The sequence below is a fragment of the Grus americana genome, chromosome 7 (assembly GCF_028858705.1).
Source record: "Grus americana isolate bGruAme1 chromosome 7, bGruAme1.mat, whole genome shotgun sequence".
Classification (NCBI taxonomy): Eukaryota; Metazoa; Chordata; class Aves; order Gruiformes; family Gruidae; genus Grus; species Grus americana.
In genome coordinates, this window is record NC_072858.1 from 36293175 (window position 1) to 36311325 (window position 18151).

Consider the following 18151-nt stretch of genomic DNA (forward strand, 5'->3'; position numbering starts at 1 on the left):
ACAAGTGCCAAGTTTATTCTTTTATTACAAGCTATACTATATGCAGCTGAATTTGTGGGAACTTAGGACGAGTCAGGTGATAGCATATGTAAAGAACTGATTTTTCAGTTTTAATTCCAAGTCAAAAGATAAAGAGAACAAAAACTTGAGATCAGATTGACCAGAATTACACTTCTCCTTCCATGGAAATTAATAATAAAGAACTCTAGAAATGTCAATGCAAATGATTTGGCTGTATTTTACACATTTAACTTTTAGATACGTGTAACAAAGCCCAAGGAAATAAAATTTGAGACTCCCAAAATCGCCAGTCTCAGTGGCTCTCTTTCTGTCCAATGAATCAGTAGATAGGATACTCCCAGTTCTGAAATACTCCAGTTTAACTTATCTCTCTGTTTGAAAGGAACTGAGCACACCTCCCCCATCATTCACTGCTTCAGAAACAAGTGGTGGCTCCTAGTCAGGAAAAGGACTGCAGCCCATTTGATAGCTCAAATTGTTATGTAACCTCCCTCACCTGATTAAGTTGTAGCTATGCAAGTGTACACACCACACCTCTTATTCACAAAGCCTCACTGCAGCTGTTACAAAGTGCTCTACGACAGATGGCTCGGTATCTTCTGCTAGTTCTGTTCTACTCAATGTAAAATACTTATTTACTCACTGAGCTCAGAACAAAACAGGCTGAAAACACAGCATAGCTGTAGAGGCTGGTGGTTAGGGCATGCTCCCAGAAGGCAAAATATTTGATTTCCAAACTTTGCTTAACTAATGTTTTCAGAATTTCAGACCAAGGAGAACCACAAGACACAGAAGACATCAAAAGTCAACGAACTCACAATATCTACAAGCACATCCAATATAATAAACATCCTACTGAATCAGATAAATCGTCCACCTAGCCCAGTATGTTTGGTACGGTCAGGCTATCAATTCTTGATAATACACTGTATATACAACAAAGCAAGAAATAAGGTGGGCTCTTTCCATCTGCTGTTTAGTGGAGGAATCACTAAGAGACAAATTCACAATCACCTTAAACTACCTCTCCCATAATAAAACAGTAGCACATGCACCTTAGGTTGACTCTGCAGTATTGGCAAATAGCGTCGCGTCTGTGCCTACCTGTCATGTTGGTGCAGCCTATGAACATACAGCAGAGAAACACCCACACTGCTGAAAAGTTGTTTCTGCTGTGTCTACCCCTGAATCAAAAAGTCTTTTAATTCAACAAGATACTCCCCTCCAGCTCATTGGGATTGCATCAAACCACATCATTTCACACTCTTGAAAAGACAGACCTATTTATTTATTTATCATCTGCAATTCACTGGTTCTCTTAATCTTTGGCCAACACTTCAATGAATCTGCCTTTTATTCACATTAAGAAAAAAAAGTCTTTATAATATTGCTGGTTCACAACCCTTATTTTTGACATTTTCACAAGTCTCCCAGTATACGGGTACTTCTTGAAACCCATCACAACAGTTGCAAATAGATGGTATTGATTGTGCTTTGACTTTTTTTCTGGTCAAGGCATACATCAGTTGCAAGGGGACAGGAAAGAGCTGGATGGAGATAACTCTTCATGCTTCTACTGAGATTTGAAGAAATCACTAGATGATTTTCAGCTTATTTTTTGTGCAGATACATGCATGCTTTAACTTCACAGTGGCTTCCCCTTTATTTGACAGAAGGGTATTAGCAACTGCTTTACTTAAAATTCAGAAATAAAACCTTTGCTGCTTGCAGCCAAGAGCTGCTCTCCATTCTCACATTACAACTTCCTATACTACAGGTCATCTACAATGATCAGATCTTTTCTAAAATTTGACAAATAAAAATGTAGCTGTAATTATTGTCACTTCCTCTTACTAGAGCTTACTGTGCTCCAGAATCCTACCACTGAGCAGTCTCAAACTTGGGAAATGTTACAAATCTGTGTTGGGTTTGCGTGGCAAGGTTTTGGTGGCAGGGGGGCTACAGGGGTGGCTTCTGTGAGAAACTACTAGAACCTTCCCATGTGTCTGACAGAGCCAATGCCAGCCAGCTCCAAGACGGACACGCCGCTGGCCAAGGCCAAGCCAATCAGTGCCTCTGTGATAACATATTTAAGAAGGGAAAAAAAACAAGCTAGAGAGGGAGCTTTTGCAGCCAGAGAGAGGAGTGAGAAGATGTAAGAAACTCTGCAGACACCAAGGTCAGTGCAGAAGGAGGGGGAGGAGGAGCTCCAGGCACCGGAGCAGAGATCCCCCTGCAGCCCGTGGTGAAGGCCATGGTGAAGCAGGCTGTCCCCCTGCAGCCCATGGAGGAAGGATGAGGGGGTGTAGAGATTCCACCTGCAGCCTGTGGAGGACCCCACGCTGGAGCAGGTGGAGGCACCTGAAGGAGGCTGTGGCCCTGTGGGAAGCCCACGCTGGAGCAAGTTCCTGGCCGGACCGGTAGACCCGTGCAGAGGGGAGCCCACACCAGGGCAGGTTTGCTGGCAGGACTTGTGACCCCGTGGGGGACCCCACGCTGGAGCAGTTTGCTCCCGAAGGTCTGCACCCCGTGAGAGGGACTCCATGCTGGAGCAGGGGAACGATGAGAGGAGTCCTCCCCCTGAGGAGGAAGAAGTGGCAGAAACAACATGTGATGAACTGACTGTAACCCCCATTCTCTGTCCCCCTGTGCCGCTGAGTGAGGGGAGGAGGTTGAAGCCGGGAGTGAAGTTGAGCCCGGGAAGATGGGAGGGGTGGGGGGAGGTGTTTTAAGAGTTTTTATTTCTCATTCCTCTACTCTGTTTTGCCTAGTAATAAATTAGATGAATTCCCTCTCTAAGTTTGGTCTGTTTTGCTCGTGACAACAATTAGTGAGTGATCTCTCCCTGTCCTTATCTCGACCCACAAGTGTTTTGTTATACCTTTTCTCCCCTGTCTAGTGAATGAGGGGAGTGAGAGAGCAGCTCTGGTGGGCACCTGGCCTCCAGCCAGGGTCAACCCACCACAAAATCCAATCCCATTTTTGCAGATCAGAAAAATGTGAATCCATGTGCTGTGACTTTCCCTTTTCTGGGTTTTGGGGTTGTTTGGGGTTTTTGTTTTGGTTTTGGGGGTTTTTTAAACCTTAGCATATCATCTAACATAAGCATTTTTATTCTTTGCTTGAGCCATGGCTCAGCTGGCTTTTGAACTCAACAATAGCTTTTTAGCCTTGGGTCAGGCCCATAACTTATCATTCACTCAAAGTCAATTGCAAAAATTGTGTCTGAAAATTTCAATTATATTCTAAGGTATAAATAACCTACTTAAGGGCTCACTTGCTGATTCTAGTATTTTTTTTTTTAAAGTAACATTCTAATACTTCCTGAAACTTCCTTAAAGCAGCCAAAATATGAAAACAAGCTTGCAAGCCAATGCAGCAAAACCTACAAAATCTTTAATTATTTTGATACTGTGACTACATATTTTTAATTTACTAGGCTCTCCTTACAGTTATTTACCATATTAGGTAATCAATATTTAAATAGGATTTTTTTTTTTTAAATCAATGCAAGGGTAATAGGTGATAGAAATGCAGTCAATAAAGATCATTCTACAGTTTTCTCTGATATTTCTCCACTTAGAAAGTGAACTTCTGTCCTTCCAGATCATCTTTATTAAGACTAAAAATTTTAGTGCTTGCCTTTGTAAAAAAAATGAGAATCACAGTCCATCTTCTATTTTTTTAAACACATCTGTCTACGCCAGTGTAATATGCCCTCTAATTACAGTAGGGATCTTGACTGCGAGATATTTTGGTAAAAGGCTGCTATAACCTCACACTCACTTATATTAACCTTTACAGTAGGCAATTTCAGCACTGTAGACCAGCAGCTCTTAGAACACTTAGGATGTTAAGCATGTGTCACGAGACACAGTTGTGTCTCCGAACAGTCAGAAAAGCAACCACCTGCACACTCCCACCAAATGCTACAAACTTTAAGATAATGAGATTGTTTTTTGTCTTTTCAGCAGACACATCCAAACTGAAACTGCTGAGTCTTTTGGTGTCAGAGAAAAAGATACAGGAAAAACAGTCAAAGTTTGTATCCATCTGCAATACAATGTGAACATAGCACCTGCAGCTTTTAAACGATCTGTAAGTACACTGTATACAGACACAGATAAAGTAATTAGCTTCAGAAGCAGAGCCAAAGATATTCTGCATAAATTAGAAAACATTAACTTTAGAATCCATTTCCTGCTAGATCATTAGAAAGCCAATAGCACATCACTCACCTATCCTAGAATATATAGGGTCCATATTCAGCACTAAAGCAACTGTCTATGTAATTTCCTTGTGTTAGGAACTTCAGTGCAACTGCTATGGCTCACTATTTGGCTTCCGAGGCATCTGCAAGGGACTGACAAGCTCTCCAGTGTATTTCAGGATGACAGACAGGACACAGTGGCTGCTGGAGGGGTGGCAGGGGGATGGGCATCCTTAAAGCTGTATACTAGAGCACAAATATGTCAAAAAGATTTAAAGTTTAAAAGCTGTTCAACAATTAGATGACATGAAACATATCATTACTGATACTTCTGGTGCTTATTGTTGTAATTTTCAGCACAGCTATTGTTTTCCTATACATTCTGATTGTATGCCAACTTCTTTCTCAAGGCGATGACTCAGTCTCAGATTTTTGAGCTGGACAGCAAAGGGATTCATAAGGCTCTCACCCAGTAACTTGGCACCAAATTTGAGGGTTTTTTTCTATTGTGTGTTACTCTACACTGACATACAATATACTATCCTATCAATTTCATAAAATGCACAGGCCTATTGCCTTCTGAAAAACAGGAAAGATAAGAAAAAATATTAGAACAAGATATACATGGACAGGACACCTGAGGACTTCCAAGACATGAAACATTACTGAGAATATATAACAGAATATGTTTTATTATCTAGTCTTAATTTCAATATTTATTACACAGCTTCATCAATTGGTTCCAACACCACTCTGGGAATAAAACGTTAGTCCTTTTGCTACAGAGTCAGTACAGCAAGTGCAAATCAGGTGTTATAGAAGCCACAAAAACAGTCACTGCATTTTTCTTTAATACTCTAGCTGATACATAAGATATTCAGAATGCTAAAACGTACTAGTTCTGTTTGCAATGCTACAGTATGGATTTTTTTTTGCTTGAAAACCTGCTATACTTTGTGGGTCAGATCATGCCCTGGAATGGAGCAATACTTCTGACACCTGGGAAGGATCTGGCCCATTTAACATCAGGGAAAAACCTATAATGCATCTGCCAAACTGTTTAAATTTCCATACAAAGCTGTCAGGTTACACTCTAACCACCTCAGATTTTATCACTTCTTATCACAAATAACAGAAAACACGTTTGTCAATGCAAAGACACCACAAAGGAAAGAAGAGCTGGAGAACTGAAGAAGGTGACAGGATTCAGAGCCGTTAATAACATTTATTCACTGAAGGCCACTTTATTTAAACAGACTTTGCATTTAGGTGTAGATTTGCAGTGAAGTAACTGGAAGATAATTTTTAATGCTGACAGCAAAAAACTTTTTTTTTTTTTTTACATTCCCTTTCACTTCCCTCTGTGTCTTTCTCCCTAGAGCAATTTTTTAATCCATTGGCCAACCTAACCACATCTGAAAAGCAGCTGAAATTCCCAAAGACACAAGATTTACACCAAGTTCTTCAACATAGTTCTCAGCAAAAATAGGGTCATATATCATTCCTTATAATAAATCTACCAAGGAAAAGAAAGCAGCATAAGCCTAGTTCTTACTGGATACCACAGAATCCACATGGCAAGGAACAGGTTATAACTGACCTGATGGCATGAAAAGCTTTAATTAAAATTTATAGAAAACAACATTTGAGACAGGGAAAGCATTACACCTCAATGAACTTGTCTCGTGCAGACTATGTGATGTCTAGCAAGACAGCAAATGAAGATTTTCCCAGGGTTATAATATTCAGAACATGTTTTTTTTTCCTTGTTTAATAGTTATGCCTACTTTTTCCTATGGTGTATTCCATCAAAGCACTTTTTCAAGCAGAGGTCATCTTCCAATATCACATAGGGAAATAGAATCACAGAGGAAAAATTATTTACTCAAGATCATGCAGAATGCTAGTGGCAGAACCAAGGATGGAGTGCTGGGATACAACTGCTTAGTCACTACAGCATCTTACACTTTCTTTAACTGAGGCAAATAAACAGGCTAAGAAGAGTAAAACATTTCCAAATACAATTTACACTATAAATCTAAAGAATATAATCTCATCTTCCATACTCATATCAAAATTACCCATTCTCATTCTCAGTAAGGTCATCTAATAAATTCTTCTCTCTTAAACATACTATCAAAATTACCGCCTTGGTTAAATGCATGCACTTCCAGCCAGTTGCAACACACTGACAAATTCTAGGAGACGTTCCAGCAGAGGTGTGAATCCTGCAGCCTGACCAGCTACATAACTTTTTGTTTTGCACTAACATACCAACAGCTATCCAAAAATGTGTGTTATGGTCCTGAGCCTACAGCCACAGCAAGAAAAATATTCTCCACTGAAGTGTAAACATGAAAACTTGTGAACCTGACAATGCTCTCAATATATTAGCAGTAAACTAAATAACTCCATTGATATTAAATTGTAGTGGATATACTTCCTTACGGGTGACAGCAGAATCAAAATGATCCTGCTGGTTTAGAAATGCTTTACCAATCTTATCTTCATAACACTTCTTCCAGGTACATTTTTGCAGGTACTGGAGGTTTTGGTGTTGGAACTGCAGTTGTAATATTTAAGATCTTGAAAAAGAATTTACTTCATAAAAGAAGGAGGTGTGACATCAGATGGCAGCATTTCATTCAAAAAGTGGTGGTTTTCATTAATACTCTTTGGACCCATTTCAAATTCTTAAGGAAAAAAAAAAATCCTTTCACATGAGACTCTGTGCTATTTTCATTGCATGCACTTTGAGTGCAGAACAAGGACCCCTCTCTAAGTGGCATACAGTTCCTACATGGATGGCTATCCTGTGCTGGTAATGATAGGTTAAGAAGGTCTGGCTCTAAGCCCTCGCTTTTGTTATCACTTTTAAAGTGTTCCTATCTCTATTCAGAACCAGAGACTCTAAATAAAGATCAAGTTGACCTTCCGCTAAAAATAGGATATTGTTCAACTTATTAAAAAAATTCCATGATGTTCTACTAAAAGGGTTTTAAATTTTATTTTTGTTAAATACAATCCACTCATTGCCCCTTTTTATTTGCTGAGGATTATCTATTGCAACATTATACTATATTGCTTTGCTTAACAAATGTCTACCTCTTAGTTGCAACAAGGTAAAAACCCCATGTTTCTCCCTTCTCTATGTAGAGCTGCTACTCTTGCCATCAGATTTTGTTGTTTCATACTCATGCGCTGTCCCAGGATGCTTCCCCATCATGTACCATTTCACGTAACTATTTTTAAATTGGTATAAAGGTTTGCATTATTTGTTTTGTCCAGTGATCCAAAATAGTACAATTCTTTTTCCCTGTTGTCTACAGACATGCATAGAACAACCCCAAAATTAAGGGTATATTTCTTAAGCATATGTTAACTTTGAGATATGCATGAAAATAAAAGATAAATGGTTCACAGAAACTGCATCATTTCAGAAGCTGGCAAGCAGCTACTTAGCTAGCACCTACAAAAGCACAATCTAAAAAAAACAGGAAACAGAAAAACAGTATTTAAGCAAAACCATAATCCCCCCGTGCCATGCCTGTATATATAGACAGACCTCTGACATGCAGATCAATTCTTCTAATGGGGCTCCTGGCACTGCACAGCACCCTATTTCCTCTATCAACTCAGACAACTGGTTTCAAATCAAAATATGGCTTAGAAGAAAAATCTGACTTAGTTGATACGAAATGATTCACCAGCATTTCTGGTGAAACAGCTTCAGAAATAAAGACTAAAGATATTCCTGCCTATTTTGACCTCCGCTGTCATTCCAACTCAAAAGGATTTGGCTAAAGAACCTTCCAAGGTGGAGTAGTTTTCTAACATTGACCAACAGATTAGGAATAGGAGAGAACAGCAACAATTCATTATGCATTTTTTCTAAATGCCTCATTCTTTGCTGTTGGATGTCTTTTGGGCTTCACTAGCTCTGAATATAGCTCTTGTCTTTAATAAAAAGAATCCAAATGGATCTTACATAATGTAAAAATGTCTTAAAGTTTTTTGAAATATGCCTACTGTTATATTGAATGTAACAGCCTTCCATTACCTCTCACTTATAAGTGCCTTTTATATTTTGAAATAAAAAATAACTGTATAAAATTGCCCTGTACAGTAATTCAGTATTTTCAACAATGTACATTTACATAAACCTTCCTTGCATTAGATGCAAAATCCAGCAAAGTACCAGGAGGTAAATTAAACTTTTAAAAATAACAGCATCCATGCAACATTTTATGCTTCCTTTTCCAATATTCCAATATGTTTTTTCATATTTGGAAAATACACAAACACATTGCACTAGTTTGGCTACTGGCTTCAAGTGACAAGACTATGATGATTTAAAATATTCAGAACATTTAAAAAATCACGTTTAAAAGTTCTTTTTCTAGAAAGTTGGTTAAGAAAACCAGCTTTTTAACTCAAACTTTTGAGGCAATTATTTGATTGAGCAACTATAGTTCCATTCACTGCTTCATGTACTTTCACTAAGTAGAAAATTCCCGTCATTCCTCTTCAATCTTACCTTTTGAATCAAGAATCTAACAAGAGATCCTAGAAACAGCTCTGTGAAGAACTCTTGATGCAGCTTGACTCCAGAGGCACTGTTAGTGAGACAGCAAATGGTTGCTTGTCATTCCTAGTCTATGAGAAACAAAATAGGAGGGGAAGAGAGTCAAAATGGGGAGGGCAGTACCCATTTGGGACCTCCTCCTAAACTGTTAGTTCCTGGCTTCGCTGACGACTTGCCACTGAAACTACCACTTAAAGAAACCCCAAGCTCATTCCTAGTCTTGCAAATAGTTTGGCACCGAGCTTTTAGACCCTAAATCACACACCATTGAAGTCAATGGCAAAGGCCTCTCAGAAATCAACAAGGTTTAGGCTGAACATGAGAGGGGAAAGGGAAGAAGGAAAGAAAAGGCCATTATTGTAAAACCCAGGTCAAATATAGTTGCAATGTACATATAAAAATTCATATAAACCATGCTGTACATTAAAGTCTTCTCCATTAACCTTCACAAAATACTCAAAACATACTTCCAGTTCAATAATCCCACATTTGTAAGATTTTCCAGCAAGGTAGCCATTTAAGAAATGGACATGAGTGAAGTTTTGCTAATTTGCCATCATAGCAAATTTGAGCGCGGTATGAAGTGTGGTATGCAACAGCGTTCATGTAATAAAACTCTGCAAACTCCATAAAAGGCAGAGGTTGCTCAACACTTCTATCTATTCTGCTAGAGATTCTATTCTGCTGCTTAAGATCTTAATGGTCTTAAACCATTCAGTCTGCAAACTTGTATGAGATCCATGTGTCAGGCTGAATTTTCTTTTTGGAAAATTTCAACCACAGCATTTTGGCTATTTTTAGTTGATTTAGAGGTAAAAAGGGCACAGACAGCCTGAAGGTTGAGGTAATCTGACACCAGCTAAGAGCACTGGAGAGGCTTAAGAAAAAAAAAAAAAAAGGGGGGGAGAAAAAAGAGACCTGAAGAATGAGTACATATTGTGACAATTCAACAGTGAGGAAAGAACCCAAGACTTGGACAGACATAAGAGACAGTACTGAAATAGCTGGAGGGAATGGGAGGGGAAAAAAAAAAATCAATTACATTTGGGCCCTGTCGTGCAATGGCCAACTGATTTCAGTAACATCTTCTGCACTTAAAGCTGCATAGAAGGAAAAGATTTGAAAGTCAGACAAAAGGTATATACAAAACATCTACAGAAGATTTTGTTCCCCTGCAAAAGCATCAAATATTATTCATAGAAATTAAGGTTCCACCTTGAAAGAGAATCCTTTCTTTGCTCACCTTCAACTCATTAATTTAGAAGGCATGAACAACAATAGTCTGAGAAGAAAGTTGCTGAACTAAAAAAGATCTAATTTTCTGAGCACTCTATTAAAAGTACATGATGCAATCCAAGTCTAAATCTTACTAACTGCAGTTCGTATTTCTCAGCATTTCTTAGCTCTATTTACTTCATCAATGTTATCTGAAAGTTAAGAACAAACAAAAATGCAATTCACTTAACTGCAAGATTCAATATAGACAAGTGGAGTTATGTAGATGATCCATATTACTTTTTTTTAATCATTAGATCTTTGAAACTATATCAGTACTTCATTTATGAAGCAAATTACTACAGAGGTGAACAGAGATCCTCCTTATTTTAATAGGTACACTAAGGAGAGGTGTGGAAAACGCTAGTTTTAAGTTCTTTGTCCTGTCATATGTGTTATCAAAAGAGGAATGGGATTCAGTTGCTTAAGCTAATCAGCTAGTGCTATTTTAGATACTGTAGGGTACCCATCATATAAGCCTCTAGGGTACCGCAGGTCTCCTATAGACTTCAACCACATGTGCCAGGGCTGGATATGGGGATGCTTTATGAGGCCAAAAGTGTCTAAAATCACTCCCGACACCTATGCTCAGGCACTTGAATCATCCCCAAGTTGCCTTTATCTTAACAAATCCTCCTATTAATTGTTGCTATAAAGCTTTTCCACTCGAACTTGGGTTTGATAGGTCACTTGTGAAACAAAGTGGTAGGCACATGTCATTACAAGTAAGCACTGCAAATTTTGAAGTTATGCAGTACCCACTGCAAATGCCACTGCAACACCAATTCTTAAGTACCATTAAAATATTCCGCACACAATATCTAAAAATATATTAATGGTATAGATTACTGTGAACTACCATATACTATACTTTTCCATCTTGGTTGTTTTCCAGATTTCCTTAACAGCCTTCTTGTAATGTCGTTCAAGCCTCTTCAACAGTTGCTCTCTACTAACTAGTTGTAACTTCTTATCTCACAATTTTACATCTTGCTAAATTTAATCCTCTGACTTCTATACCTAGCCCATCTTTCAATAACTTCATTGAGCAGTTTTAATCTGTTTTTCAATGTTTTGCTGGTCAATCCAATCTGATGGCATCCACACAGAAAAATGAGTTCTCATCACAGAAATACCAGTCATTTTGCTGTGAAAACTACATTAATCACAAAATAGAACTTGTTGGAGTTTTTCATCAATTCCCTTGTTCTGTATTTACTCTTTTTTTTAAAAAAAGTGTATTTTTTGATAGATTAAGTTATTCCTTTGTTCAAAGATTTGTCCTTTACCGTTATATTTAATAAATTTACAAAATAGGTGATCACTTGCTCAGATACTTACAGAATTCAGGAGCTTCTTATAGGCCAGCAGTTTGGCAATTCCTCTGACAAGCTACAAAAACTGTATGCTGGAGTAATTTCATTCTCTCCTACCAAGGGAGTTTATTCTTCAGTTTTTTGAAAACAAAATGAACCAACCAAGCAGCATATCCATTAAGCAATATCAAAAGATTTAACCCAATAGAGAAAAAGAAGCAAACAGCAAAAGGACATAAAGCCCTACTCGCAACCCTTCTTTCCCTCCATTTCTCTCTCCAATTCATGGGGTTTGTTCAGTGATCACTTCAAAAGCTCTAGTAAATTCAGGGCTGCAGTCAGAATTGGCAGGTTTTGAGCAAGGGTCTTGCTGTCCCAAATCAATTAAAATAAGCACCTTGTCACAAAAGGCCCTAAAAGCACTATCAAATTTTGCTGAGGCAGTTGCTGGTAAAGGTTGAGAGGAGTGTTTGCACTAATATGCCAGAAACAGGGCAGCAGAAACAAGTGCATGCATTTCCCTGACAAGTGGGCTGGCAAGATGGACAAGACACTACACTAGAAGGCATCTGTCAAAACACCTATATTGAATATATTTTTGCATACTTACGTGCTCATACCATTCATGCCACGGAAGTGAGTTTAAAATCCCAGAACAGCTCTGAGCAAAAAGCGACCAGGTCCATGATACACCACAGTACTACCATTCTATCTAGAAACACCTCTCTGAGCCGCATTCTCTCTTCAGTAGGAGGGGATATTCATACACCTCTTCTTTGCCCCTGGGAGTCTTCCCAGCTTCTGTGTCAAGAGGGCTGAATGTTCCTGTTACAATCCACATTCTAACACACCCAACTCCCCATTTCCACCTCTCTCCCCTCCCACTCTCTGCCCTTTCTCTTCCTCCGCAGGAGGACACAGGTGCTTTCTTCCTCGAGGCAGGCACAAAAACCCACCAGGACTGAGAGCAGACCTGAGGTGGAGGGACCCCACCTCCTGCTGCTCTCTGCTCCTCACCCCGCTCTGACCCTGGTGCTGGCTCTAGCTCGCACCCGAACGGGAGCAGAACGACAACACAGCCCCTATTAACCGTTGACAGGAAAGGCAGTGAGATTGCACTGCCACTTCGCCACGGGACGACGCCTAACGGCTCTGCGCGCGCCAACGGCCGCGGCCCCGCCCTAACGGCGCTGCGCGCGCAGCAACCCCAGCGGTCGGGGTCCCGCCCCAACGGCTGCTTTCTCGCGCTGATGAGGCACGCGGCCTGCCGAGGAGGCGTTTCTCTTCGCTCTCCGTTTGTATCCTGTCAGGTAATGTATAGAGGAAATCTCAGGCTTTTAATTCACGCGCTGCCCGCCAAACTGCTGTTTTACCAACAGAGTTTCTTCTTTTACACCGTGCGATAAGCAGCTCTTGTTCCGCAGTTTGTTTGCAAACGGCGCCTACCGAGAAAGCTCTTAAACTTGTGAGAAGACCTGCTACCACAATGCCACTTCAGCTCCCAAAATGAAATTTCCACAAACAGATGCTGCTGTTGGCAAATGTCCCTGTCAGATCTGCTTCCTAGCGGTAGGTGTGAGAATTGAACATACAGATGTGCACTAAGCCTTATTTCTATTTTTAATTTAAATCAAGTCAGTGTTAATGTATCACTCCTTCTGACATAAAGTATTCTTCAGGTGGTAGGTTTTCCTGGCTTTTACTAACTGTCATGATTTTTTCTTTGGCTCACAAGGCAAGGTTCTGCTTTTTTATGTTCTGCTATAGGACTCTGGATAGAATTTCACAGCTTTGAATGAGAGCTAGACCTAGTCAGACCCAGCACTTATGGCAAAGCACGTTGGAACTTTAATAAATCAAACAAGGTATCCATAAAAATAAATCAAATTTCAAGTCAAACAAGGTATCCACATCTGCATTGGGTAGACACAATCTGTAGTGTATCCCAGTCTTGGTCTCTGATCAACCCAGTAAGGAAACTGGCTGATTCACATCAGGGTTTCATGCATCTCATGTACCTGGATTTCATTCCCACAGAAGACAAGTCAAAAAGTCATAACTGGTGAGTGGCTGAATCCAGCCCCAGTGTGGCATCAGAACATGGACAGAGTGTGTGACTAGACCCAGGGCCTCAGACTTACCCCTGTGTCCACCAGAATAGGTCTCACAATGTTTGCTTAAATAATTTAAACTCCACTAGGCTAAAGGAAATTTTAAAATAATTTCTTTTAAAAAAAATTCACACTGCTGCAATAACTTCTGATGTTAGCTGTCACTTGAATCACTTCAGAAATAAAAGATTTTTTTTTCCTTTTACAGACAGCACATTCCAATATCCTGTCCATTTGCCTTCAACTATTATCTGTAAGTAAATTCAGTAATTAGTAATTTCTTTCTAATTTCAGTTGCTTTACTAATTTATTTACTTTTAATGGAAGTACTGAGGAGAGTTAATGTCACATTTGTACATTATTATTTAATCAAATTTGCCAGAACTGTAATTGAATCCATAAGGTATAAATTTATACAAACAATAGATAATATTTAAAGAGAGAACTCTTTAAAGACAACCTGCTTACTAGGCACTACTTCCCACTGCTACTGAGAACCCATGCAGTATGAAATTAGCAGTATGGAAGCTTAAATTGCAAAATTAATATCACCATGAGCGCCAGAAATGACACAGCAGTGCCTGCAGTTCCTAAACCCATGTTTAGGTCTTCTCGGGATCCACACAAAGACAAGACACAAATCTCAAGACTTCCATTGCTTGAGGTTTATTTCTTCAAACTATCTTTTGAAATTTTCACGAGGAGTATTTCTCTAAGGAAATGTAGGCTATAAAGGTGAGAATAACCAAAAGATCAAAAAAGATTAGAATAGTCATGAAGATCACAAGGGTCTCAGACAATTCAACAAAAGCACCTTACCACTGTGTTTCTCCACATGCTACCCACCAGCACCAGAAATCATCAAAAATATAACCTATAAAAATCAAACTTTTAACCATGAGCGCTAATATTGTATACCATAGATGTCTGCACAAGCAAAATGCTAACAGTAGATGTGTAATTAGTAGAGTAAGGAAGCTTAGTTTGCAACAAAGAGGACATTGAGCTGAAAAACCCAGGGCAAATTGACTTTAAAGGATAATCAAAGTTGCATCTATTCTATGTTCCTGAGTTTTAGCTTTCCTACATTCAAGCTCTTATAATTCAAAATATATAAAGTATTTGATTTTACATGTATAAGAATTGCAAAGGTTTATTGGTACAATCTATCACTGAGGCTTAATAGGAATTAGAGTAGTCATTTACCCAGGGTAATTGCAAACTGTCAATACTACAAATAGATTTTATGTTTAGGCACAAATGTATGTTTCAGGGTTAAGCCAACCACTGATCAACAGGGAGATTTTCTGATGAAGGGATTTTTTCATTATTGCCCACTATCTCATTTAAACTTTCTTCTAAAGCATCTGCTAATATGGAGGTACTAGCACTAGATGCACCTTCTGATTTTACCCAATATCGTAATTCCTCTGTGTAATGACAATGAGGAAAATAGCCTGTAAAACTCCACAAAATCACAGTTTTTAATTACAACTATTATATAGACTCTGTATATATTATTTTTTTTTGGGGGGGGGGGGAATCTATCAAGCTGGAAAAATACAATGAAATGAAAAATGCAAAAAAAAAAGTATTGTATTTTAAGACTTGAATCATACAAAAGGGAACAACTCTTTGAAGTAAATCAGGGCCTCCATACCTACATAGGGATTTGTGCTCAGAACAGGGACAGAAGTCAAGCAATACAGAATGGGAGCCAAAAGTATATTTTATTTTCATATAGGTGGTAAATATGTTACTCTTTATTTATAGTGTTGCTGATGCATTGTGAAAACCAGGTCTAATTAATAATCCTACCATGAGGGTATTTTTGGCACATAGAGTAGCGTTTTTGTATGATATTTAGCATACTCAGATTTTGAAAGCTTATCCACTTATCTGCAACATTAGAGGTATTTGCCTATCCACTTACCTTCTTTCTGTTTTCATAAAAGTTTAGTAAATGTGTGTATAAAACAGTTGCAAGTAGAAACATGGAGTATGCTTTTTTGTATAAGACCAAATAAATCTGGTAAAAATGCACTGAGGAAAAGAGCTCCAATGCAGTAGTGCATTGCATACATACCTAAATTTACTAGGATTATTTACTTAAGAATGCAACTAAACATTTGGCTGCATTGACACCTACAACAATGTTCAGTGATATAATTTGATAATCTTGTAACACTGAAACTATAATTTCATTAAAATTTAAGTAGAACTAATAGCATCTTTCTAAAAAGGATCCATTGCTCAACATATGAGAAGACTAAATGGAAAAGCAGACTCTATGCAGTCTGTTAACTTTAAGAGTCACATTTTCAAGAATTAGATGAAAGCTTCAACGTAAAATTGTGTGCCTCTTTTTGCATATGCATGGATGTTGAGATACCTAAATTAATGTTTAGCTGCATAAGCAGGATTAGCAAACGGTACACATTTATTCATATACTTGTGATAACAGATATCGTACTTCCTTTTAAAATGTTGCTTTAACTAAGTTCATTGAGCATCTGTGAGCAGAGCCAGACAGATGCACAGAAAACTGCAGCTATGTTTGCATACAATGAACATGTCAGTCAAAAGCATCACAGCACTTTCTCAACACTACCACGCCAACAGCCTTAAGTCCTTGATCAGAAAAGACCAGCACTAGAAGAACAGTTCAGTTTACGTAACTATTGGGAATTTCTTGTTGCTTTTCTAGATAATCTTTATAAAAAAATACCTTGTGATACCAATTAATTCTATGGAAGCTGCCACAGCAGCTATTATATGGCAACAAGTTTTGTCATCATTGACAATCAAGGAAATGTCCCACATGTCATAACCAGGAACCTGAGCCATCTGGGTCCTCCAGTTCTTGGCATCCTCTAGTTGCAGTTCAGTCCCAGAAGAAATTCCATATCCACAAAAATTACAGCTATGCATAGCAGAAAAAGAAAATGACAAAATACATATATTCCATGAGAACCTTTCTCTGTTTCAGGACAGAGAAGGTTTTATTAGACTTGTGTCTCAGAGACCATATTGGTACTCACTATTTATATCCAAGGGAAGCCAGAGCAGAGCTCTGGCTTTAAGTAACAAGGTGCTAAAAGTTTCTAAAAATGCTACCATCCCCCAAACAGTAATTAATGTCTTCATCTCAGTAAAGGAAAGGGGTTTAATCTTTTCCGTTACCCAGATAAACATCTGCAATATCCATAAAATAGCCTTTTGGTTTAAGATAGCAGGATTCCATTCAATATTTCTAATGTTAATGCATGATTACTAGATCAGATTGTGTCAAGTCTTAAACACTTTGGTTGACTGAAAGTTCTCTTGCATTTTATCATACCAGAAATAGCATTTCAGTCGTTAGCAATAGATCCTGGTGCTGTAAATGTGGAGTCAAGCAAATAAAGCGAAGCAGGTAAAATACTTCACAAACTAGCAATCAATCCCTTAATATGGAATTTTAGTATACTTATGTCAGAATATTTTCAACCAAACAGAAGGAAAGTGGAGCACCATTGTACTAGCCCCAACAGAGACAGGAGCCACAAAACAAGGAAACAGTGCTAAATCAGGGGAAGGGACTGATCGTGTCTGATAACGAACACTGAAGAGGAGCACAGTACAGGGTTTTGAACTAGGAAAGGAAGTAGGAAACATACCCATGCCATGCAAGAATTACCTAGGTTCTTTTTAAAATAAATTGTGCCAGAAAGCAGAGTGTGATGAAATGCAAACTTCGTGAAACTTGACAACTCTATTGACTACTTCATTAGGGAAAAATCTCATAGAGCATGCAAAAAAAACCCAACCCATACTAAATTACTGTCTGTTTCACAGGCAAGTTAATTTGGTGTAGTGCTTAGAATTATAAGTAATGAATAATAACTTTTCATTTTATTTAGCATTCATATCTGATAGTATCCAAATGTCTTAAAGGAACTAGCAACAAAAACTTGGAGAAAAGCTAGATAAATCATTCTTTCCCAAATGATGCTAAATGATTGTTAGGATATTGTAGTAAAAAAAAAAAAAAGCACACCAAAAATAACATGCCTTTAACATCAGTCTTACACCATGAATATATCTATTACGCATAAGATAGATGGATCCCTAAAAGACTTTTCAGTAATATCGGCGATGCCATAAGAAATCCCAAAGTTTAAGATAAAAAAAATACAGAATGTTTTAATACAGAGGAATAATGTTAAAAACTAATTCTATACTTAAGAATTTGAATAAGAGGACTAAGAGTAAGGGTGTACAGCATAGCATGAACAACCAACTATGCGGGGGAATTTATGAAACAATAGGCTATAGGGGCAGGCTATAACATGATTATATAACTGCTCCAAAATGAAGCCACTTTTGATTCTATACCTGAAACTGGTCCCCAAATCCATTCTTAGGCACACTGAATGGAAAATTTTAGCCATATAGGGTTTTCTGCAGTAAATTCTTATTTTTATTGATTGTATGGTTTAGGCATTCAGCGTTGTTAAATGATCTACAAAGCTAACAGAATGAGAGAAATACAGAATATACTTCAGTATGCAGCATTATTTTTGCTATTGTTAGTTATAAGTTTCTTCAGTAAGAAAACATGAAATGATGTAGTCTAGTGGTGCTAGCATTA

At 38.2% G+C, this 18151-nt stretch overlaps 1 protein-coding gene across 5 annotated transcripts in view; it reads right to left on the minus strand.

Annotated features, from left to right (window-relative positions):
* The window catches only part of CTNNA3 (catenin alpha 3), a 512488-nt gene extending 503602 nt beyond the window's left edge, over window positions 1-8886 (minus strand). For 3 of the 5 annotated variants that reach the window (XR_008577888.1, XM_054832088.1, XM_054832092.1), the window contains exons 1-2: window positions 8769-8879; window positions 4260-4477 (exon numbers count right to left, since the gene is read on the minus strand). Coding sequence is in view for 2 of the 5 variants with exons in the window: in XM_054832088.1 (XP_054688063.1) it covers window positions 4260-4284 (25 nt within the window). In the remaining 3 variants the exon portion in view is untranslated. Of the gene's footprint in view, window positions 1-4259; window positions 4478-7796; window positions 7832-8768 lie in introns of those variants that run through there. The other 2 variants (XM_054832089.1, XM_054832090.1) reach the window with 2 other exon arrangements.
* Between the last annotated feature and the right edge of the window lie 9265 nt (window positions 8887-18151).